At 49.6% G+C, this 24189-nt stretch overlaps 1 protein-coding gene across 1 annotated transcript in view; it reads left to right on the forward strand.

Moving 5' to 3' along the window:
• KIF26B (kinesin family member 26B) overlaps positions 1–24189 on the forward strand; it is a 285433-nt gene that overhangs the window by 191217 nt on the left and 70027 nt on the right. Inside the window, 1 exon segment of the mRNA XM_084868813.1 lies at positions 19797–19977. Within this exon segment, the coding sequence (XP_084724939.1) occupies positions 19797–19977 (181 nt within the window).

Below are 24189 nucleotides of genomic sequence, written 5' to 3' on the forward strand. Positions count from 1 at the left end.
AAGACCAGTTGCAACTTTTCCTTTGAGCGTCTGTGCGAATGCGAATGCCTGTGTCTGAACACCGGCTCAGGCGGGTGTGGGAGTGGCTGCTGCCGAGGGCACTGCCAAGGGCTTCTCCGGGGGACCTTGGCCTTGCCTCTCCTGCACGTCTCACCCCAGGCAGGGCCCGGCCCCTCCCCGCCACCTCCTCCCCGCCCCCATCCTTCCCTCTGAGTCTTGGAAGCTCATGAAAGCCGCCTCTGAGGACTCCACAGCCCTACCCGGCTGCACAGAGCCCGGTGCACATGCTGCCAAACTGGGCACTGAGCACACTCAGCGGTTCCTACCTAGGAGGTCCACCCCGAGATCCTGGCTGACCACCGGACCCCAGTGCTCCTCGCCTGACTGGTTGGCACTCGGACATCACCAGGGGCCAGCCGTGACCCTGAGGATCCGAGGGTCCCCACGCGATACTGAACTGAACCCCCAAATGCTTCCAGATCCCTGCAGGCCAGCGACCCCCAGGACCACGCCTTTTAAAATCTGTCCTTTGTTACCGGGGGAATCTGAGACAGGAGACACACGTGGGCAGCGTCACGTGGGTCTGTGCATGAGGTGGTTGTATCAAGGGGGAAATGCTTTCTTTTCTTTCTTTTTTTCTTTCTTTTTTTTATTAAGGCATTATATGTGTACATATCTTACCATTGCCCCCCCCCCCATTGCCACTCCCATACATGCCCTCCCTCCCCAGAGTTTTGTGTCCATTGGTTATGCTTATATGCATGCATACAAGTCCTTCGGTTGATCTCTTATCTCCCCCATATCTCCCTCCCCCCCCCTCCCCACTGTAATCTGACAGTCTGTTTGATGCTTTACTGTCTCTGAATCTATCTTTTGTTCATCAGTTTATAGTGTTCTTTATTATCCATAAATGAGTGAGGTCACGTGGTGTTTCTCTTTCATTGACTGGCTTATTTCACTCAGCAGAATGTTCTCCAATTCCATCCAGGTTGCTGCAAATGAAAAGAATTCCTTCTTTTTTATGGCAGCATAGTATTCCATTGTGTAGATGTGCCATCGTTTTTTGATCCACTCATCTGCTGACGGGCACCTAGGCTGTCTCCAAATCTTAGTTATGGTGAATTGTGCTGCTGCTATGAACATAGGGGTGCATATGTCCTTTTTGATTGGTGTTTCCAGTTTCTTAGGATATTCCTAGGAGTGGGATCACTGGGTCAAATGGAGAACAGTATGGGAAATGCTTTCAATAGTGCGCTGTTTTGTTTTGACTTCTGGTTGGACACAGGCTCTGCAGGACATGGGCATCGGGAAGAGGGGGCTGGATGGGAGTGAGAAGGTGAAGCAGTGCATGCTGGGACGCGGGAAAGGACTCACGAACACAGTCACATGGAGGAGTCATTTTCTCACCTCCCACACGCCGTCCAGGACGTGGTTCCGTTGGCCCAAGCAGGAGCCGAGGCAGGTCTCCTGGCCGTGCCAGGATGGAGATGCTCGCGCCCACGGGGGAGTTTGAGCAGAGGGGGCAGCTTTCCCTGGAAAGATAAGAAAGCCAAGGAGAGTCGACACCGGTGTGGCTCAGTGGATAGAGCATCGGCCTGCTGACGCAAGGGTTCCAGGTTCGATTCCGATCAGGGGCATGTACCTTGGTTGCAGGCACATCCCCAGTAGGAGGTGTGCAGGAGGCAGCTGATCGGTGTTTCTCTCTCATCGATGTTTCTGACTCTTTGTCCCTCTCCCTTCCTCTCTGTAAATAATCAATAAGCTATATTAAAAAAAAAAAAAGAAGAAGAAGAAAGAAAGAAAGAAAGAAAGAAAGAAAGGAAGGAAGGGTAGGAATCACAGCCCAGGTGTTTTAGTCCCAGCTCTGTTGGCAGCCACTTGCGTGACCTCAGGACAATGGCCACCCTCCGCAGACCCCAGACATGGGAACCCGTCCCTTCCCCTAAAGGGGCTGCTCCATCAGGATCCATGCTGGCTCTTCAGCCCGGCCTGGTCTCCTTCCCGCCTGCTCTTGGCTGATTCCTTCCTTCTCTTCTTCTCTGCGACGGTCCCAGGTCCTCTGCTCCTGGGTCAGGGCCCCCTCTGCAGTTCTGGGACCCCTGCCTGCTTCATTTCAGTCCCCCTCACCTCCAGCATCAGCGGGCCTGTCTGCCTCTCTCACTAGGCTGCAGTCCCCTTGGCCGTGACCCCTCTGTCTTGAAGCTCTGCATTTGGTATGAAGACCAGGACCTGGCCCTGGCTAGTTTGGCACAGTGGGTAGAGCATCGGCCCATGGACTGAAGGGTCCCAGGTTCAATTCCCGGTCAAGAGCACTTACCCTGGTTGTGGGCTTGATCCCCAGGAGGGGGCATGCAGGAGGCAGCTGATCAGTGATTCCCTCTCATCATTGATGTTTCTCTACCCACTGAAGGGTTCCAGGTTCAATTCCTGGTCAAGGGTGTGTGCCCGAGTTGCGGGCTGGTCCCCAATGGGAGGTGTGCAGGAGGCAACCCATCAATGATTCTCTCATCATTGATGTTTCTCTCTCTCTCTCTCTCCCTCTCCGATTCTCTCTGAAATCAATAAAACTATATTTTGAAGAAATGAAAAATGAATGAAAGCTGCGAGCGGTTGGGAGAGAGGAGGTGCGGGGTCCGGACACACACGCGGCCCCCTTTCTGGGCTTCCTGGTGGAGGCGGCCCCTCTGGGGGGAGAGCGGGGGTCCAGCCTAGACTCGGGCCTTTCCTGGCTTCTCCCTCCTTCGCTCTGGAGCGAAGCTGGAATCCGGTTCCGGTGAACCAGGCTCTGCTTGGCGTTCGGTCTGTTTTTCCTTCAGAAAATGTCCTTTGTGTGTGTGTGGTGGGGGGGAGGGAGGCGTGTTTCACAGCAATAGTCATTTCCAGCCGAAACCGGTTTGGCTCAGTGGATAGAGCGTTGGCCTGCAGACTGAAAGGTCCCAGGTTCGATTCCCGTCAAGGGCATGTACCTTGGTTGCAGGCACATCCCCAGTAGGGGGTGTACAAGAGGCAGATGATCAATGTCTCTCTCTCATCGATGTTTCTAGCTCTCTATCCCTCTCTCTTCCTCTCTGTAAAAACTCAATAAAAAATATTTTTTAAAAATTAAAAAAAAAGAAGAAAAGAAAGGGTGGCTCCTGGGTCAGGCACGGGGAAGGATGTAGGAAAGGACCCCCGCCTGGTTGAGAGCCTCGGTTTTGTGACTAAATGGGTGGGTGTCTTATTCTACTCATTCACTCGTCTTTACTGAATATCCATTCCTACACATCACTGCTGGAAGGGAGAGATCAGACTATCGAGTCTTCAGAACTTGATTTCCCTTGAAAGTTCAGAAGGAATCGGAAAGTGTCTGCGGTAAAAGCACAGGACTGAGTAATTCACTCTTTTTTCAGTTGTCATGAGTATCTGCCTCCTCGTCAGCATTCTGTGAGCCGGTTACCTTGTTAAGGCGTGCACCCCAAGTTCACGATCATGGGCAAAAGTACTGAGGAGCCTTCTAACGCATCCAGGGAGGGTGAAATCAATGTTTTGGACGCTTTTACTAGTAAGTCACAGCGTCCCGTTGCTTAGAAAAGCTATAGCTTTTGTAGAGCTGGGGTTTATCAGGGCTCCTATATTTTAATGACTGTTTCACGTCTTTGGGGAAGGGCATTCTGGGTGTGGGGACTGCAGACGGCTGAGCTGAGCTGGTGGGAACTCCACACTTCGACTCACTCCTCAGATCCCGCTGGGCACCCAAGTCTTTTCATTCCACAAACGTTCTTACAGACATGACAAGGCGCAGACTGAGTATTTAAGTGAGATATGCCGGGCCCTCCGGGAGCTCACAGACATGTGGTAACGAATGTACATGGAAAGTTATTTTTGAAATAGAAAATAGTTTCCAAGCAAAATGGATGACTGTGCCTGATACCTGTATTTGTTTTAGGTGAGACATTTTGAGTCTCCAACAAAGAGGAAAAAAAATTTTGGCGAAATTAAATGTTTTGACTTAACTCCCGTTTTGATTCTGGGCGGGAGGCAGAGCAGGGCGACATTGCGTTGTTGAATTGTCGTGCTAGTAAGAACGTGTTGTTCACACACAAGGACATTATTGATTTAATTACCTTGAAAATGTCATTTTGAAAAAAATATTTTTTAAAAATTGAGGATTCAGCCCTAACCGGTTTGGCTCAGTGGATAGAGTGTCAGCCTGTGGGCTGAAGGGTCCCAGGTTTGATTCCAGTCAAGGGCATGTACCTTGGTGGTGGGCACATCCCCAGGAGGGGGTGTGCAGGAGGCAGCTGATCCACGTTTCTCTCCCATCGATGTTTCTGATTCTCTATCTCTCTCCCTCGCCATTCTTCTCTGTAAAAAAAAAATCAATAAAACATGCATTTTACAAACAATATTGAGGACTCCTCAGGGAATAACGCATGCGAGCAGCACCTGAAGGCGGGTCTCCCCTCCCACCTGCCCCAGGGGAGGCCCAGGAACGCGGCCTGGAGCCCCCTCTGGAGGAGAGCGGAACAGCCCTCCCCGCTGGCCTGGCAGCACATGGTCTCTCCCCTGAAGGTCAGGAGCGGAAAAAAGGAACGTCTAATCACATTGACTTTTGGAATTAACCTTATAAAGCAGAAACCCACAGCCTTTGCCTCACGAGAACCCAGGGAGGATGTTGGCTTCATTAGGCAACTTCAAAACATGCCTCCGGGAAGGCCCGGCAGAGCGAGCGCTGGAGGCAGACGCACAGCGACACGGACAGATAATGACGGCGGGGACGGTAATTATGTTTGTTTTACGAGCGGAGCCTGCAGAGCCCCACGCCACACAGTCTTCCGCGGAGGGGCATCACTTAAGAGGCCAGTGGACTTTAAAAACAAACGGGAACATCTGCGTCTTCACTCGCTCGCTCTGCAAGCGTTTACTGAGCGCCTACTGTGCGCCAGGCACCGTTCACAACGAAAGCCCTCCACCGGCCGGTGCGCGTGAGCGTCGGCTCTGACCGCCGCCTTCCCTGCAGGGGGCGCTGTGGGTGAGTGGGTGTGGGCAGGGACGAGGGACATGCGTGGGTCTGGGAACCCTCAGGAGACTAGACTGTGCCACCCCCTTTCAAAAGCAACACACAGTCTGACTTTATTTATTTATTTATTTATTTATTTATTTATTTATTTATTTTGTTTTTATTTTTTAAAAGTAAATGTGTGTTTTTTTTTTTTTTTTTAAATATATTTTATTGATTTTTTACAGAGAGGGATAGAGAGTTAGAAACATCGATGAGAGATTTTTTACGAGTGGAAGGGAGAGGGATAGAGAGCTAGAAACATCAATGAGAGAGAAACATCGACCATCTGCCTCCTGAACACCCCCCACCGGGGATGTGCCCGCAACCAATTTCCATGCCCTTGACCGGAATCGAACCCGGGACCCTTCCATCCGCAGACTGACGCTCTATCCACTGAGCCACACCGGTTTTGGTGGCTGTTGTCATTTTTACCTTTGGCAATCTAAGGGCAAAGAGGTCAGTGCCCCTGACTACATAGCTTTAAAAATCCTTGCGGCACATTGGTTAGAACTCACGGACCTAGACCAGTGTTTCCAGACTCTTCTGTTGGGGAGCGGGTGAGGATCGCAGGGCTGGCCCTTCAGGAAGACGAGCACCCACAGAGTTTCTTGTTCTGTGTCAGTGGTTTGGGGCCACGGCTCCTCCGACCACCCCTGCTTACTCGTCAGTCCTCGCCGCGGACGGGCGGTGCTGGGAACACAGTCGCGGGAAGGCGGACCCGGCTCCTGACTTTGTGGGGCTCACGATGCTGCGAGGCAGACAATCCACCGTGTCACTGTATTGACCGTTTCAAGGTCATGGTGAGCTCATTCATTCTAAGCCAATGGACACGCTGCATCCTGTTGGTTGTCTGGGTCTTAGTCTCACTTAACACTGTCGCCCACTCACCCCATCTTGCCCCTCGCTCTCTGGCGCCCCCTGTCAGTCTCCTTGGCGTCCTTCTCTGGTTCTGTCCCCCGGAGATGTTGAGGGGTCACTTCCTGTGACGCGTCTGCTCTGGTCCTCCCGGCCATGACACCCGCCCCAGAGCCTCAGTGGCCATCTTCGTGCTGAAGACTCTCCAGTCTGCATACCCACCCAGACAGGCGGTCCTCACCTGCAAAGGCTCAAACCAAGATTGTGTCTTTAGAAGAAGTGGGTGTTTCTGTGGAGTCAGAGGCGTTCTACAAAAAGTGAACAATCCGCTCTATTTTGGACCCATTTCTTGGTAATGAGGAGGCACCTCTGTGCACCTTCAAGTGCAGCATCGACTGAGTCTTTGCGTTGGTTGCTGTTAGTGATTTGTTTGACAGAATAGGAGGAAAGCACAGAAATTTAGGGATGAAGTGTAGCCCCTCTCAATGGAACATCGTTCGTAATGACAAAATGTCTGGCATTTTCATAGAAATTAGTGCGAAATAAGGTTTAATTTATAAAAACTCAAATCACAAGCCATTCGTAGAAGCATATCCGCTGTGTGCGTGTGAAAGGAACCACATGAGGAGAAGGCCGTGGATTGGGTTTGACTGATCATGTGATGTGAATTGCAATGGATTGGGTTTGATTGATTATGTGACGTGAAAGGCAACTGATTGGGTTTGATGGATTAGGTGACAGCATAGCTGGTTGGCACCCTCACCAGGGGGCAGGACTTCCTTCTCACTTCCAATCTGCTCCAAGGAGCCCTGCTGGTACATATAAATGTTATTTTCCTTATAACAATATTATTTTCCTTATCATAATATCAGACCTGGGAATTTCTAAAATAAAATTAAATATATATATATATTGTTATTGATTTCAGAAAGGAAGGAGAGGGAGAGAGAGAGAGAGAAACATCAGTGATGAGAGAGAATCATTGACCGGCTGCCTCCTGGGGATCGAGCCCGCAACCCCATCATGTGCTCTGACTGGGAATTGAACCGTGACCTCCAGGTTTATAGGTCGACGCTCAACCACTGAGCCATGCCAGTCGGGCCAGATCTGGGAATTTTATTCCTAGCCAAGGGTTCAGAGTCAGAGAACTAGTTACCAGTACCAATGTGTTAGTCAAGTTGAGACAGTACCCTAAACCCACATGGCTACTTACAATACTGTGACCATGCTCTCCATTCTGTGACTATGGGTCTCATTTAACTCAGGATCCTAACACGTCCGAGTAGCCACAGCATAAAATTCCACTTCACTTACTGTAGATCCCAACCACTGAGCATAATACGCTGCTGGAGGAAATGGCAGCAAAGCGTGCGGCACCACTGGCTCCCGCCTCCGAACAGAATGAGCCAGGCAGGCGGAACCGTCTCCACGCGATTTGGATAAATCTCTCTGTTGCCTACAGTTTCTCTCAGAATAATTAGCTTTCTGTAGAGCTGTGTTTCATCGCTTCAAACACACTTATTAACTCCAAGACAAAGGAGTAACCGCGAAGGATGTAATAAAGACACTAGTTGAGAGAGATGAATTACTTGAGGGGAATGCACTGAGTTATCTGCTTATTTTTAATTTGCTTATTCTCCCTGCCTTCTCCCTCCCTCCCCAGACACACCCCCTACACACACACACACACACACACACTCTCACACACATTCACACACACACTCACACACACACACACACACACACACACACACACACACACACTCATACTCATGCACAGCCCCAAGCAACTTAGCCACAGCATTAGAGAGAAAATCATTGTAAGAAAGGGAATAGGAAGGGCAGAGGGAGTTCGTTCTTCATGCCCAAGTTCATGCCCTGTCACTGGTGGCTGTCCCTGTCCCATGTGACTTCATAGCGTAACCGCCCTGCACCTGCAGAAACTGGCAACTAAGCAGGTCGGTTCAACAAAAAGGACATTTCAGGTCTTTGTTAGCAAAAGGAGTTGGCCCTGAGTCTCCACCGGCCCCTTCCTATGGGTTCTACTTCCTTCCACAAGTTGTTTTGCCGGAGTAAGCAATCAATCGTGCATCTAGACCAGTGTTTCCCAAAGTTCTCTCATGATGAGAATCACCTGGTGGAGTTGTTAAACTACAGATTCCTGAATCCCAACTAAGAAGTGCTAAACTAGAATTTCTGGGAACATATAGGTAAAATTGTATACTTAGTGCTCTGTATATAAAATCTGTCTTAGAGCACTAGTTAAGTATACAATTTTACCTATATGTTCCCAGAAATTCTAGTTTAGCACTTCTTAGTTGGGATTCAGGAATCTGTATTTTAACAATTCCACCAGGTGATTCTCATCATGAGAGAAGTTTGGGAAACACTGATCTAGACCGCCTGCTTCATGGAGACCACTTCTCCACTGAAAACAGGAGCTGCCTTCTCTCTGCTTCGGGGCTTCTGAACCTGACCGTGAGCGTGTCCTTCGCCATGGGGCACAATGGCCATGGTTTCCCACCATCTGTGCGGGCCCCATCCCAGGGCACCTGGCAGGGCAGAGGGAGGGAGAGGAGCTGTGAGCTCCTGCCTCTGTCCCATGGGCCGGCAGCCTACCACACCGTCTGGGCCTGGGCCCCCAGCCCTGCCATGGAGGGGAGGGCAGGCACCCCGGCCACCGCAGTGACGGTCCCTGCATTGCAGAGAGCAAAGCGCTGTTCTCTCTTTTTAAAAAAATACAATTTATTGATTTTTTACAGAGAAGAAGGGAGAGGGATAGAGAGCTAGAAATATAGATGAGAGAAAAACATTGATCAGCCGCCTCCTGCAGACCCCCCACTGGGGATGTGCCCGCAACCAAGGCACATGCCCTTGACCGGAATCGAACCTGGGACCTTTCAGTCCGCAGGCCGACACTCATCCACTGAGCCAAACCGGCTGTGGCAAAGTGCTGTTCTTTGAAACAGCTTCATTATTTCTTTGGATTCCCATTGTAGTAGGTAATTTGTTCAACAAGAAGAGAGTTTGATAGGAAAGGGCAAAGAAGGAAAAAATAACTTCCTTTAGCACGCCATACTGGCAGCTGCGTTCAGTTTTAATTAACCAGAAGCCCCCAGACCCCGGAGCCCGCCGCCTCGCATCGACGGTTAATTAGCGTGGCTCTGGCAGAGCTGCGGGCATTACACAGGGTGGCAGGGCGCCAGGCGCTGTCTCCCTGCCCGCGCCGTCCACCCCACGCTCCACACCGTGGCGGCCACGTGCTGCCTCGGGCCACGGCTCCTCCCCGAAGTGCAGGGTTTCCCGACGTTTCCGATGATCAACAGAGGAGAGGAGTGAGAATAAAACGCCGCTTCTCGTAAAAGACATGAAAAGTGAACGCAAGCTGAAACTGGTTTGGCTCAGTGGATAGAGCATCGGCCTGCAGACTGAAGGGTCCCAGGTTCGATTCCGGTCAAGGGCATGTACCTTGGTTGCAGGCACATCCCCAGTGGGGGGTGTGCAGGAGGCAGCTGATCCATGACTCTCTCTCATTGATGTTTCTAACTCTCTGTCCCTCTTTCTTCCTCTCTATAGAAAATCAATACAATATATTAAAAAAAAAAAAAGTGAACAACGCAATTGCTTTGCAGTTTCCAATGATTTTCAAGATGGTTTTCTACCAAAGAGCTAAGGAAGATAAATGTTAAGGAAAATGGCCGAAACTGGTTTGGCTCAATGGATAGAGCGTTGGCTTGGGGACTGAAGGGTCCCGGGTTCGATTCCGGTCAGAGGCATGTACCTTGGTTGCGGGCATATCCCCAGTAGGGGGTGTGCAAGAGGCAGCTGATCAATGACTCTCTCTCATTGATGTTTCTAACTCTCTATCTTCTCTCCGTTCCTCTCTGTACAAAAATCAATAAAAAATATATTTAGAATAAATAAATAAATAAATAATAAATAAATGTTAAGGAAAATGCCTAAGCAATGTGTGGTCACCCTTGGCCTTCAAATGGGCCATCTGTTTATGATAAGTCACGCAGCTCATTTTATTACATTACATTAGCATATATATATATATATATATATATATATATATATACCCTTTGCACTCTGCTGTCCCCTCTCAGGGGACATCGGAATTCTAGCATATCACTCGGATGTCCCCTCTCAGGGGACATTGCAGTTTATTAGTGATTACGGGGAATTGAGTTATTACTGTCAAACATGCACTAATCAGCCTGCAATGCATATTGGGGAGTGTTTCAAAACTTATACTGTACAAAATTATAAACAATAAAATATTGTGTTTTTTTTTCAAATATACATTCCTCGATGTCACCCAATTCATATAAGTCCAATATCATTATAATACGTTACTTGGTTCCAAAATTATACTAAATAATACGAGGGTCTGTAAATGCACGTTTCTGCTGCAAAGTAGCGTTGAGTAGCTGGTAGCCAATGTCCAGAATGGTTCGGAGTGCAAAGGGTATATATATGAGTGATTTAACTAGGAACTACTGGATTTAGCATCTAAAAGGCAGCGTGGTGTAATGGAAAGGACATTAGATTCATTAGATTCTTGAAATCGAATTAGCTAGAATATGCTTATTCCTTGAAGGAATCTTAATCTCAGTTGGATCACCCTTGAACCCCAGAGGTTTATAGATACATAGACTATGCACAGTGGCTTCTCAGCAGGAAAATCAGGCACCGCTGGCCTACGGGAAATGGGTTTTGATGGTGTAGGATGGTCTCTCTCTCCGTCTCCGTTTACGGGCAGCTGAGCTAGCTGCGCTGTGGTTACAGGGTTTGTCAGTTCCATTTCATAAGACTATTCTCACGTGCTCATGTTTATCAGAGATGCCAGTGATGGCAATGAACTCACATCGCACGTGTCTGGTCTGGGATGGATTTTTAAACACATGTTCACGTTTACTTAGGTTTGGCGTCGTAGCCACTCACAATTCTGTTCATTTTTGTTGTTGTTGTTAATCCTCACCCGAGGATATTTTCCCATTGATTATTAGAGAGCATGGAAGGGAGGGGGAGAGATGCAGAGAGAGAAATATCGATGTGAGAGAGACACATCCACTGGTTGCCTCCTGCATGTGCCCTGACCAGGGCATTAACCTCCAACTGAGGTACTGTTGTGGGGTCGAACCCTGGGTTCAAAATAAGACCACCGGAGGCTGAAGATTGATTAAAAAAAAGAAGGCAAGGATTGATTGAAAAACTGGCCAGGACGGCGCGGGTGCACCACACGCAGGTGGGCCCCGCATGACTGCACTGATTCAGGTGTAAGCAATCCCTTTTAAAGCTTCAAACCACAGGAATTACCCTTTGTTCTAAATTTTAAAGGCTGGGAACATTGGAATGTGGCCCTATCTTGCCCATAATACAAAAGCAGAACTCAGAGGTTAATCTCTAAAGGTTATCTATAGTTTCTACCCCTCAAGCTACTGAGTCAGTGGGAGTCAATCTCCTGTAACTACCCAATTGTTTAAGGAAGTAATTGAAGGTCGAAGTCAGATAGCAAGGTTAAAATTCAAACAGCAGTTTTTTACCCAAGTATGATTGCTACCATATTTCAGTATGTGCCCTTGACTGGAATTGAACCCTGGGCCTTTAGGTCCGAGGGCCCATGCTCTAGCCACGGACCAAACCAGCGAGGCCTCTGATAATGTCTGTGTTGAGCCCAGTTGGCCAGGGCATGGCTCTGGAGGAGGTTAAGCTGCCCAGTTTCCCTGGTACCGAGCAGGCGCGGCTGGGCAGACCAGCCCGGGCCATGAAGATCCGCAGATGGCGAGCATCTGGTCAGAGGGATGGGTGGCTGGCAAGGCCAGTGAGCTCAGGAAATAGCCTGGGGACCTTCATGCAAACAGGATGGAAGCCAGCTGTGGGGGGCTGTTTCTCTGTTTTCCGCAACCTTCGCAGAAATCGACAGGTTGCTGAGTGGAGGACCTGGGATTAAGAAATTAAAGGATAAAAAAAGACCAAGCCACAGAAATAGATTTAAGCTGGGACCCAGGTGGGGAGCTACCACTCTGATGGAGGGACAGTCACACCCACCACAGACAGCACAGCGCATTTATTGATTTCCAGAGGGGGGTTTAAGGTCAAAGGAGTTTGGGTGTGCCCAGGTCCTATCCATTCCCTCATGCCTGGGATTTAAATCCAGACCTGGGTAAGTCAAGGTCCTATTCGCTCCTCATTCCCAGCACCTGGATAAAGATAAGAAATCGGTACTGATCACAGTTTCACACATCTTGGGGAAACGTGTTCCCAGGGCGTGGCTCTGCCTCTGCCTGGAGCTCAGCTGATGGTAATGAAAGGTCACCCATGGGCCTTCCCAGGGGGCCCTCCACAGCCAGCGGGTCTGTCCAGGCTGGAAGACCCAGACCAGGGCTGGGCCCTGGCTGCACAGCGGGGATAAGAGCAGGAGGATTTGGGGTACACCTAGTGCATGACCGCCGGCACCAGGTCAGATGGCAGGCCAGGCTGTGCCCCTCCTGGCATTGCCCGGGCACCTTAGTCAGCACACTCCAGGCAGAATGCCCTGCAGAGCCCTCAGCCTGTGTGTTTCCTATGCTCCTTCCTCCCTGAGGATTCAGTGCATTCTCATGGGTGTGTCCAGCGAGGGGGAGTGCGTAAGGACGAAGCCTATCGCCTCGGAGTCACAGGCTCAAGTGCACGCCCCGGTGCGCCAAAGGCAGTGTCCGCTTGGGGGTGTGTTCCCTTACCCTTCCCAGCACGTGAAGGAGGCTATGTGTGGGTTAGCGCAGTGGTCGGCAAACTCATCAGTCCACAGAGCCAAATATCAACAGGACAACGATTGACATTTCTTTTGAGATTCAGATTAAAAATATATATATATTTTATTGATTTTTCACAGAGAGGAAGGGAGGGGGACAGAGAGCTAGAAACATCAATGAGAGAGAATCATAGACCAGCTGCCTCCTGCACACCCCCTACTGGGAATGTGCCACCAACCAATGTACATGCCCTTGACCGGAATCGAACCTGGGACCTTTCAGTCTGCAGGCCGATGCTCTATCCACTGAGCCAAACCGGTTTCAGCAAGAAAGCCAAATTTTTTAAACTTAAACTCTATAGGAGGTACATTGTTATTCACCTAATGAGGGCACTCCTAATCTGGCCTTTGCTAGAATCTCAAGGGGCCAAAGAGCTGCAGTTTGCCGACCACTGGGTTAGTGCATCTCTCAGTGACCTTGAATGAGTCGGGGTGCTCGCTCCTAACCTAAGAGAGGAGCTGATGCTCAAACAAGTTGGGCATTGCTGAGGCCACCGAGTCTCAGAGACGGAATCTCCCTGCTTCAGGGGGTGTCTCTAGGTCGTGGCACAGAATGCAATGTCCTAGCAGCACGTGGGGCTGTCTCTCTGGCTTTGCCGAGCACACAGACACCGAGGAGGTAATGAGAAGGGCCGCCCGGCCGCAGGCTGCCCACCGAGTGTGGCACCTCGTCGTCACGTTCTGGGTGAAATTAAGGTCACGAGAGAAGGGGTTCCCAACCTTTTCTTGGATCCCCGGACCCAGCCCCTTGCAGATGGCATCTCTCATGTCAGGGTCCCTGTGACATAGGAGCCACGAAGATCAGCCACCCTGTCTGGCGTCCTGCTGCCCGTGGCCTGAGGGCCACAGAGTTGGGGACACAGAGTCCAAATCCCAGTGACCTGGGAGAGCTTCCCTGAGCTCAGAGAAGCTGTGGCATCGAGGAGATGAGAGCATGCACACCGGCCAGCAGCTCAGGCTGCGGGCACGTCCCTTTGAGCTTCGGAGGCAAAGGGCCTGGGCCAGGCATGCATCCTGCCACTGCCAGAGTCACCGGTGTTTCTAAAACCCAGGACAACAAATCAGCTGATTTCTCAACAGAAACTATGCAAGCCAGAAGGGAGTGGCAAGAAATATTCAAAATGATGAACAACAAGAACCTACAACCAAGATTACTCTACCCAGCTAAGCTATCATTCAGAATTGAAGGTCAGATAAAGAGCTTCACAGACAAGAAAAAGTTAAAGGAGTTCATCAACACCAAACCAGGATTACATGGAAATGCTGAAGGGTATTCTTTAAGAAGAGGAAGGAGAAGAAAAAAGGTAAAGATAAAAATTATAAACAACAAAAAGACATCAATACATACCTACCAACAAGTGAATCTAAAAATCAAGTGACTAAAAAATCTGAAGAGCAGAATGGACCGGTGAATATAATAGAATCAGGGACATAGAAAGGGATTGGACTAACAATTCTCAGGGGGAAGGGGGTCTGAGGGGTGAGGGAAGAGATTGGATAAAAATCTTACACCTATGGATGAAGACGGTGGCGGGGGTAAGGGCATGGGGTGGGGTAGGGAATCAGGTGGAGGGGAGCAATGAGGGGTGGGAGGAGAGGAACACTGTGATAATCTGAACAATAAAGATTTATTATTAAAAAAAAAAAATCCATGCGTTGGCCTGGCCTTCCACACCAACGGTGAATTCTTCCATCCGACCCTAATAAAGGGCATTGGACAACGTTTTTATTTTCATCCGAGAAGCCGGACTCAGCCAGCATTTCACAGGCACCAGGCTTTACACAGAGAAGGTTTGCCTTTGAATAGCTTTTGTTAAAAAAAAAAATAGTTTCTGAATGGGCTCCCTTTTCTCCCATGATTCTCCCCTTGAGTCATATTTTCACTTACCCGAAATATTGTCCCTCTGTCCGTGGAAGAATCCAGACACACATGGATTGGCAACATCCACCGACAGTGTGGTTTTCAAATACTGCTTACAATTTTTTTTTAAGTTAAGCATAGTTGATATAGAAGGTTAGGTTGGTTCCGTTGGTTTCAGGGGACACTGTGCTGGTTGGACATTTTTATACCCGGCTGTGGGATCACCACACTGACTCTAATGACCATCGGTCACCGTGCGAAGGCACCACCATGCTACCAACTACAGTTCCCCTCTCCCTGTTCACTCCCCCTCTCTCCATGTGTGCCTTTGTGCCTGAGTGAGTGCTGTGCCCCTAGCAAGCTCTTTAGAGGGGCTGGGCTTCTGGCGGGGGGCTGCAGGCTCCTCCCAGCTCCTCTCCATCTCTGTTGGTGGTGGTGTGGGTCCTTCTTACCCGTGCAATTGAAGGGGAGACTGTCAAACCCAGAGCAATTGCTGGATGACTCGGGGATGACTTTGGGGATGTGGATGGCCTGTGGGTGACCTAGTTCTTCTGTGCACCCAGTGAAAATTGATTGATTGCCTCCTACTCCTAAGCAGCTCCCCACATTCTGCAGGTGCGGGAGAGGCCCGGGGTGGGACCTAGCGTGCTGCTGTGGCTGTGGTGGTGGCTGGGTGGTTATCGCCACACAAGGACTCGCTCTGGGTTGGGGTTATAGACACAGAGAAGCAATTTCCCTGCAATTTGCCTTTCTCATCCTCATTCTGGGCATGACCTAGCTCACTCGGCTGAGACATTTTCCCCCTGTGCTATGGAGCTGTGTTGCTAAGCAACCAGATCAGTAATTGGTAAATGCTTATATGTGATTTGATTTGAGTTACATATAAAAATATGTAACTGCTTTTTTTTTTTTTTTTTTTGGTCTTTATTACCAGGCAAGTGATTATCATTTGGTTTTATTTTGCCCAAATAAAATAAAATAACCACTTTCATTTAGCAAATTGCATAATGGCACGGTGCCCTGGAAGGACCCTGGCTCTGGAAGGCAGGGGACTCACATCCTCACCTCAGGTCGGAGAAGCCCTGGTCCTGTGACCACGGGCGAACTCGGGGAAGGACGAGAGCCTTCATTTTAAACATTTGTCATTTGCAGCCCAGACCCCTCCGCTGCTCCCCTCACAGGACCAAGGGAGGGTGGGTGTCCCCGTCTGTGGAAAATGCGTTAGGATGAATAAAACATGCCAGGGTCTAAGCATGACCGACAGCTGCAGGCTACTCCCTATAGGGACTTGGCATGTGTGCGTGTGTGCGTGTGCGTGTGCGTGTGCGTGTGTGTAGACCCAAAGTGGATCGATGGAGCGCCGAGAGAGCATATTCTCTGCCATCCACAAGGCACACCCCGCCCTGGGCAGGTCCCAGAGCCTCAGACAGAAGGAAACACGGGATGTTGACCTTCAGCGAGTGAACAATGCAATGGCGGAGGCCATGCTGATGACCTACAGAGGGAAAGACCTCAAAGCAGAGCAGCCCCTCACTGCGTGCAAAGTCTCCAGGCATATGCTCAACGCCACTGGCCGTGAGGCTTCAGGGTCACGGCTGGTGGTCCCCGGAGGAGGCCGTGAGGGCCCCGGGCACATGTCCCTGTAGAATGGGCTCACGTTGGAGAGAAAAATTACGGAATTGGAGCCGTCATCACCATGGGTTAATGCTGGGCATCGAGTTGCAAAAACCAATCCCTTTCCTAAGGCGGCCGTGCCCGGCTGGGGCATCTCCAGGGCAGGGCTGGAGGTCGCCGGCTGGCCCTGTGTTGCCTCCCAGCCGTAAACGTCGTATTTGAAGTCGCGTCATGAATTATTCCCCGCGCTAATGAAATGGATCATTTACATAAAAATCAGGGGGGGAAAAGGCCCAAGACCCATATGCTTTGGGTCTCTGGGGAGATGGAAATGACCTTGGCGACAGCCAATTAGACAGCGGAGAGGTGACAGAGATGCCCTCACTCCCGTCTGGAGAGTTTCCAAAAAGGCCACCGAGCTCCGTGCAGAGCCAGGACTCCGTGAGAGAGAGCCACGTCGCGAGGGAGCCGGCTAGCATGTTTTCTTTTCTTTCTTTCTTTAAAAAAAAAAAAAAAAATATATATATCTTATTGAATTTTTACAGAGAGGAAGGGAGAAGGATAGAAAGCTAGAAACATCGATGAGAGAGAAACATCGACCAGCTGCCTCCTGCACACTCCCCACCGGCGATGTGCCCGCAACCAAGGTACACGCCCTTGACTGGAATCGAATCTGGGACCTTCCAGTCTGCAGACCAACGCTCTTATCCACTGAGCCAAACTGGTTTCTGCCAGTGCATTAGAATTTTTCAAAGGAAAGCAAATCCTTTAAGAAATGCATGTGCCGCCTGCTATTCCTGCCTGTTGCCTACGGACAGTTCTGTTCCTTGGGAAACTAATCATTCTGATAGGTCTATATTTTGGGAATCCCTGACACTCAGGCTGGGAGGCCCCAGTGGAGTTCTCATGAGATGCACGTAGGCTGAAGGGTGTTCTGTTGAAACATTTCACAATTCCGAAAACCCAAGGTCAGGTAGTCCCTCACAGAAAATGCCACAAAATGTACCAGTCAGAAAATCTCCGTAAGTTCTCCTCCAATCTATGTAGAGACCGAAGGCATTTCCCCCCAATAAACCAATGAAATTCAACAGATCATTGTTTGCCTGATTGGTTATTTTTAGATGTGGGTGGATCTGGACAGGGAGAGAAAAGTCACCCTTCCACGGGGAGGTGGTGTCTGAATTCATGTGCTGTCACATCCATATGTTAGGGTGGCTGTCTCCTGGGGGAGAGGAGGAAGGCTATGGAGACAGAGGGGTAGAACCCAAGGGAAGAATTGAGTTCAGTAGGTTTTAATTATTTTTTATATATATTTTATTGATTTTTTACAAAGAGGAAGGGAGAGGGATAGAGAGAGCCAGAAACATCGATGAGAGAGAAACATCAACTAGCTGCCTCCTGCACATTCCCTACTGGGGATGTGCCCAAAACCAGGGTATATGCCCTTGACCAGAATCGAACCTGGGACCCCTCAGTCGGAAGGCCGACGCTCTATCCACTGAGCCAAACCGGTTAGGGCAAGTAAGTGTTAATGCTTGCCAGGTTCACGCCCCTGCTCTTCTCCTCGCTGCTTGATCATGCTTAGCATGGCGCCCACTTTTCGTCGGTGTTCAGTAAATATTAATTTCATCCTGCTAGAGGAACTAACTACCTTGTTCTTCCTGAAATAAGGCACAGGGAGTGAAATGAAGGCCGTGGATGTCTAAAGATGCATGCCGCGATGAATAGCTTTAGGAAAAATGTGATAGTACCCGTGCTGGGAATGAGACAAGTAAATATTGCTTAGCATGGCTTCGGAGATTAATTTTTTGTTGTTTGAAGTCTTGTAAAACAACCACTCATTTGTTTTTTCTCCCTCTCAACAAAGAGCTTGTGAGGCATTGATTACACAAAATGCACCTCTAGCCAGAATATCTCTGCCTTTTTGTTTCTTTCCTGACTGCTTCTCCTTTATGCCACTGAGCAATACAATTATACATGAGTGATTTCCCGACCTTCACCTTCTCCTGTCCACGTGGCTGAGGTAAAGAGAACAGAAGCTGCCGGCTTCCAAGAAATTGGAACATATGAAATAGAGATCCAACAGCTGGTTATGATGATGTCAACATTAAACTAAATGTCCCTACAGATTATATAGATGGCTATACAACGTGACTTATTAATTTCCAAATTGTGAAATTCTGATATATGTGTTTATATACATGTTTAAGAAGAATATAATAAAGTATTTTTTTTAATTTTTCAGTTGCAGTGGGCATACAATATCATATCAGTTTCAGTATACAACATAGTGATTACACAAGACAATAATTTTTACATGCAATGTCAACGTAAACCCCTCTATTACTATTTTTCTACATGGAGGCCAACAGAGGCTTCCCTAAATGGAGTAGAAATTCCAGGACCCTTGAAGAATCTCGGCATTGGAAGAGATTTGTGGAATTGTCTGATTTTCCAAATGCGTGCTCACTTATTCTGATATTCCACGTGAATGCGTTTTTAGCCACTACTTGGAAACGTCTCGTGACAGAAGGCTCACTATTTCATGAAGCAGACCCATTGCTAATGGTTTGTCCACGTTTACCAAGATGCCCCTTACACTCACCCTTACATTTCACTTGCTTATTTTGCTCCCTGTAGAGCAGGGGTCTTCAAACTACGGCCCGCGGGCCACATGCGGCTCACAGAGGAGTCTGATCCGGCCCGCCAGGTTTTTTGGGCAGTGAGCGCAGCCGAGGTGTTACAGTAGGAATTAGTAGTTCATATAGTCCGGCCCTCCAGCTCTCTGAGGGACCGTGATCTGGCCCCCACTTTAAAAAGTTTGAGGACCCCTGCTGTAGAGAGTCTTCAGGGTGCAGTATGAGGCACACAGACCTAGATTCATTCTGGGCTCCACTACTTAGTATCATATGCCTTCAAAGTGCCACCTATTAAGTTCTTCTTGTGTACTAACCACTGTATGTGCACTCGTTTAATTTTCACAAAAGGTCTATACAAGTGGGCCCTATTTTTGCCATATCTTGCTATGCAGACACGGAGGCTTGCGGGTAATATGTGTGAGAATGACAATGCGGATAGTATTCCGAAAAGCCAGCTCTGTGCCAGGTGCTACGCTAGGCTCTTTATATACATCGTAAACACGACCAGAATGTGAGCGACTTGCCTATTATCTGCCTCGTAGGTGAGAAAGCTGCATGTTCAAAACCAGGTCAGGTAGGAAAAGGACCCTGAATTTTACTCTTTTAGCCTCATTTCTTTGTCTGGTGAACGGGAGTACTATTCTCTTCCTCACACGGTTTCCTGAAATTAAGAAAGTTGGCCTATGCCGAAACCGGTTTGGCTTAGTGGATAGAGTGTAGGTCTGCGGACTGAAAGGTCCCAGGTTCGATTCCGGTTAAGGGCATGTACCTTGGTTGCCGGCACATCCCCAATGGGAGGTGTGCAAGAGGTAGCTGATCGATGATTCTCTCTCATCGATGTTTCTACCTCTCTACCCCTCTCTCTTCCTCTCTGTAAAAAAATCAATAAGATATATTTTTAAAAAATAAGGGCGAGAGAAGGAAGTCAGGTGGTCTGTCTGTGCTGGACCCGCCTTCCCCTCACTGTTTGCTTTCTGCCTTCTCCCGCAGAGCTGCCCAGAAGCTGAACCTGTCGTCTAAGAAGAAGAAGCACCGGCCGTCGGCGTCCGCGGCCGAGCCCCCGCTCTTCGGCACCAGCTTCAGTGGCATCCTGCAGACCTCCCCGCCGCCCGCCCCGCCCTGCCTGCTGCGGGCCGTAGGCAAGGTCAAGGACACGCCGGGCCTGGGCAAGGTAGGCCACCCTCCATCTCCCCTGGCTCAGGGTGAGGGGCTCTGTCCTGGGGAAAGGGGAACACCAGGGCTCCAGGTTATTTGTTTAAAAAGAGAGGTGAGCCCGGCCGGTGTGGCTCAGTGGTTGACTGTTGACCTATAAACCAGGAGGTCATGGTTCCATTGCTGGTCAGGGCACAGGCCCGGGCTGCAGGCTGGATCCCCAGTGTGGGGCGTGCAGGAGGCAGCTGGTCAATGATTCTCATCATTGATGTTTCTCTCTCTCACTCTCTCTCTCTCTCCCTCTCTCTCTCTTCCTCTCCCTTTTCCTCTCCCTCTCCTTCTCCCTCTCCCTCTCCCTCTGTCTTCTTCTCTGAAAAAGAAAAGAAAGCAAAAAGGAGGTGGCAGGGAGAAAAGGAGACAGAATGGAATTCATTGGAATTCCTGTAGAATTTTCTTTGGTGACATGAACTAAACAGTGAATTCAGACATTCCAATTATTGGAGATCTTCATTTGATTCTGGCACAAAAAAAGGGGTTTCCCTTGTCGGCAGAATTGTCACCCTTGAACGAAAAGACACAGGAGGCAGGCGGAGGCGGGAGGCCGAGAGCAGACACGGGGGGGGGGACACGAGATGTAAGGATGCTTCGTGGATGCAGGGACGTGGTCCTTGTTTTCTCCTCCTCGGAGACTTCACGGCTCCTGTTCTGGGCCTGGCTCCGGGCCGGGTTCTGGGGAGCGGCTCCAGCTGTCCTGTTGTGGCCAGGAAACAGATTTGGATTGTTACAGACGTAGAAAGAGGGCCAGGAGCCAGAACCAGTGTGGCTCAGTGGATATAGTGTCGGCCTGCGGACTGAAGGGTCTTGGGTTCGATTCCGGTCCAGGGCATGTACCTTGGTTGCAGGCACATCCCCAGTGGTGGTGGTGTGGGGGAGGGGGGGAGTGTAGGAGGCAGCTGATCGATGATTCTCTCTCATCGATGTTTCTAACTATTCCTCGCCCTTCCTCTCTATAAAAAAAAAAATCAATAAAACATATATTTAAAAAAGAAAGAAAGAAAGAAAGAAAGAAAGAAAGAAAGAGAGAGAGAGAAAGAAAGAAAGAAAGAAAGAAAGAAAGAAAGAAAGAAAGAAAGAAAGAAAGAAAGAAAGAAAGAAAGAAAGAAAGAGGGGCAGGAGCGCTGTTAGGAGGTGCTGCTCAGCTGCGTTTGGGATAACGGTTTCTCAATGTCACCTTGACGCTGTCTCGTCCGATAAACGTCTGGGTGAAGCCGCTGTGGCTTAGTTGTCTTCAGCTGGTAAAGGAGCCGAGATGGGGAGAAGCCTTAGCGAGAGGACGCGGTGGCTGTGTCACTTCTCGGCTTCCGGCGGGCGCGGCGAGCCAGTGCCAGGTCCCGAGGCACCGGCCTCGTTTGGTTTGGAAACTTGCAGTCTGGCCGAGGGGAGCTGTGGCCGCGTGTTTCGGTCACTGACGCTCCTTCCCCGGGGCCCTCAGACACGGTTGTCCCAGGTTCATGGTCGCCCGTGGCCTCAGCCACAAGGAGGCAGTCCTTCTGGGGTTCACGGGGGGCCCTCTGCCCGCTGTTGTTGTCTTTTCTCCGTGTCTCCCTTCTCCTCCCATGCCCCCACCCCCAGTGTCACCACCCCATCGGGAGGCCGTTACCTTGCTGTCACCTTTCCAACTGGGTCTCGGTTCTAAGATCATGTTGAGGAGATTGCGCTAATGGATAGCTCCAGAGCCTTCTGTCCCACCTTCCCCCCGTCTCTAACCCCCCTCCCTTCCTCCCTGGAATTCTAACAAGGGGATCGGGGTGCTGGGTCCGGGCCGAGCCAGCGGGCTGGGTGTGGCAGCAGGACGAGGACCCAGCACTTGCCCCAAAGGGCTGGGAGGGCAGCGGTCCCGTCTGATTTCAGGATGTCCCACAGGCAGTGACCGGACACAAGTGTCATTGCTAGTAAAGATCAGCAGGTGTGAATCCAGGCACATGTACAATGAATGTGACAACCGTCCGTACAAAATATATTTAAAAAAAAAAAAAACTCAGTTTTTTTAAATTATTATTTATTTATTTATTCACGCAAGGATATTTTTCCATTGATTTTTAGAGAGAGTGGAAGAGAGAGGGTAAGACAGAGAGAAACACTGATGTGAAAGAGACACATGGATTGATTGTCTCCTGCAGGAGCCCCAACCAGGGCCTGGCTTGGGGAGGAGCCTGCAACTGGGGGACGTGCCCTTGACTGGAATTGAACTCAGGAATCTTCGGTCCACAGGCCGACGCTCTATCTACTGAGCCACACCGGTCAGGGCTGACTCTGCTTTTTAGATGTTAAGTGGCAATGGCAGGCGTGTGTGTGTGTGGGGAGGGGGGGCACATGTGCAGAGAGAGGGATGAGGAGGTGATTTTTCTAAGGGGCCTTATAAAGACTAGGAACCTTTATCATAATTGGAGGCTAGATCTGGGGCCTCCCAGAACACCTGTAATCCCTAATTAGCATCCTGAATTATGGAATGAAAACATGAGATAAAATGAGGGAATCCTCTCTGGAATAAATGCCACTTTCTCAATTAACCAAAGGGCAATAAGATGGATTATAATGCCAGAATAGGGCGTTTGATCATCCTTTGTCCAAAAACACCACCCCACGTTATAGTCAGCTCGGCGCAATTAGACAATTACTGATACCAAGAGAAGAGGAATAGGAGGTGTGTTTTAAGCTAACACTTCTAGCATCTTATCTCTCTGTGTCTTTCTCTTGCTAATGGCTGAAAGGGAAGTGAATCACCATTTGCTGTAATTATCCCATTAAAATGGGATTGATAGTCATTTTTGTAAAGAATGGTGAGTCCAAACTGCTGAGTTAATTAGAAAGTTTCCCTTTGTGCTCCTCTCGCCTAGTGAACGGCTTGTGTAACAAAACATCTGAATTCCTTTCTCGTGCTTCATGGAACTGAGCTGCATCATTATTACGGAGGAGGAGTCCTTCTGATACCTTATTAAAAGCAGAATATAATTTTCTTTAGACTGGTAAACGGTTTCTGATTTAAAAATCCTCTAGCCACATAAAAGACCCCCTGCGTTCTCTCGAATTGCTCTAAAGCCCTCCAGTTCTGTTCTGCACCACGGTCTCAGTCTGCTCCAGCTGCTGTAACAAAAATACCATCGATCGTGTGACTGAAGCAACAGAAACGTATCTCTCACAGTTCAGGAGACTGGGACATGGAAGGGCCAGGCGATGGCAGATCTGGTGCCTGGTGAGGGGTCTCTTCCTGGTTGCACCATGGTCATCTTCTTGCTGCCCCTCACATAGGAGAGAGGAGAGATGGGGAGGGGAAAGAGAGAGAGAGAGAAAGGGAGAGAAAGCCAGCCCTCCCGTCTCTTCTCTTCTTATCAGGGCACTAATCCCAGCGTGGGGGCACCACCCTCCTGACCTAATTATCTCCCAAAGTCCATCTCCTAATGCCGTCACCTGGGGGTTAGAATTTCCACATATACCTTTGCACAATCACGCAGTCCACATTGGGTTAGAGTAGTTGACTTTCCAGATAAAAGAGCCAGAAATAGAACCATTAGTAGCCGTTCGTACCAGAGACAAAAGTCCTTCCCTCTGTTCCCTTGGTCCGCTCCGTGCCCTATACCCGTGGTCGGCAAACTCATTCGTCACAGAGTCAAATGTCAACAGCACAACGATTGACATTTCTTTGGAGAGCCACATTTTTTAAACTTAAACTTCTTCTAACACCACTTCTTCAACATAGACTCACCCAGTCCATGGTGTTTTGTGGAAGAGCACACTCAAGGGGCCAAAGAGCCGCATGTGGCTCTCGAGCCGCAGTTTGCCGACCACGGCCCTAGACCACAGATAGAAGTTTCATCTACCTGTAGTTCGGTTGAGATCTCTTTGCCGCCAACAGCGAGCCCTTGGTGGATCCTTTCGTGGGCACTCCACCAGCTGTAGCTCACCAGGGATTTTTTTTTGTTGCTGAAGCAAGCCGGTGATGATAAATCTGGCCTCTGTTTCCCGGCACCAGCTTCCTAGGCTGGCAAGTTCTCTTCTCTTCTTTGGGAGTGTGAGCTCTCAGAGGCCTGCCACCTGCTGTGGGCAGAGGTGTGCTTCTCTGCCCCATACCCGGTGGCCCAGCTGACCGCCAGGGCCCTGCAGTACATGCTCAGCACCCTCCGCCCCCGCCAACTCACACACCTAGCCCTAGGACACAGCTGCCTGTTCTGCA

The sequence above is a fragment of the Pipistrellus hanaki genome (assembly GCF_964339955.1).
Source record: "Pipistrellus hanaki genome assembly, chromosome: 20".
Classification (NCBI taxonomy): domain Eukaryota; kingdom Metazoa; phylum Chordata; class Mammalia; order Chiroptera; family Vespertilionidae; genus Pipistrellus; species Pipistrellus hanaki.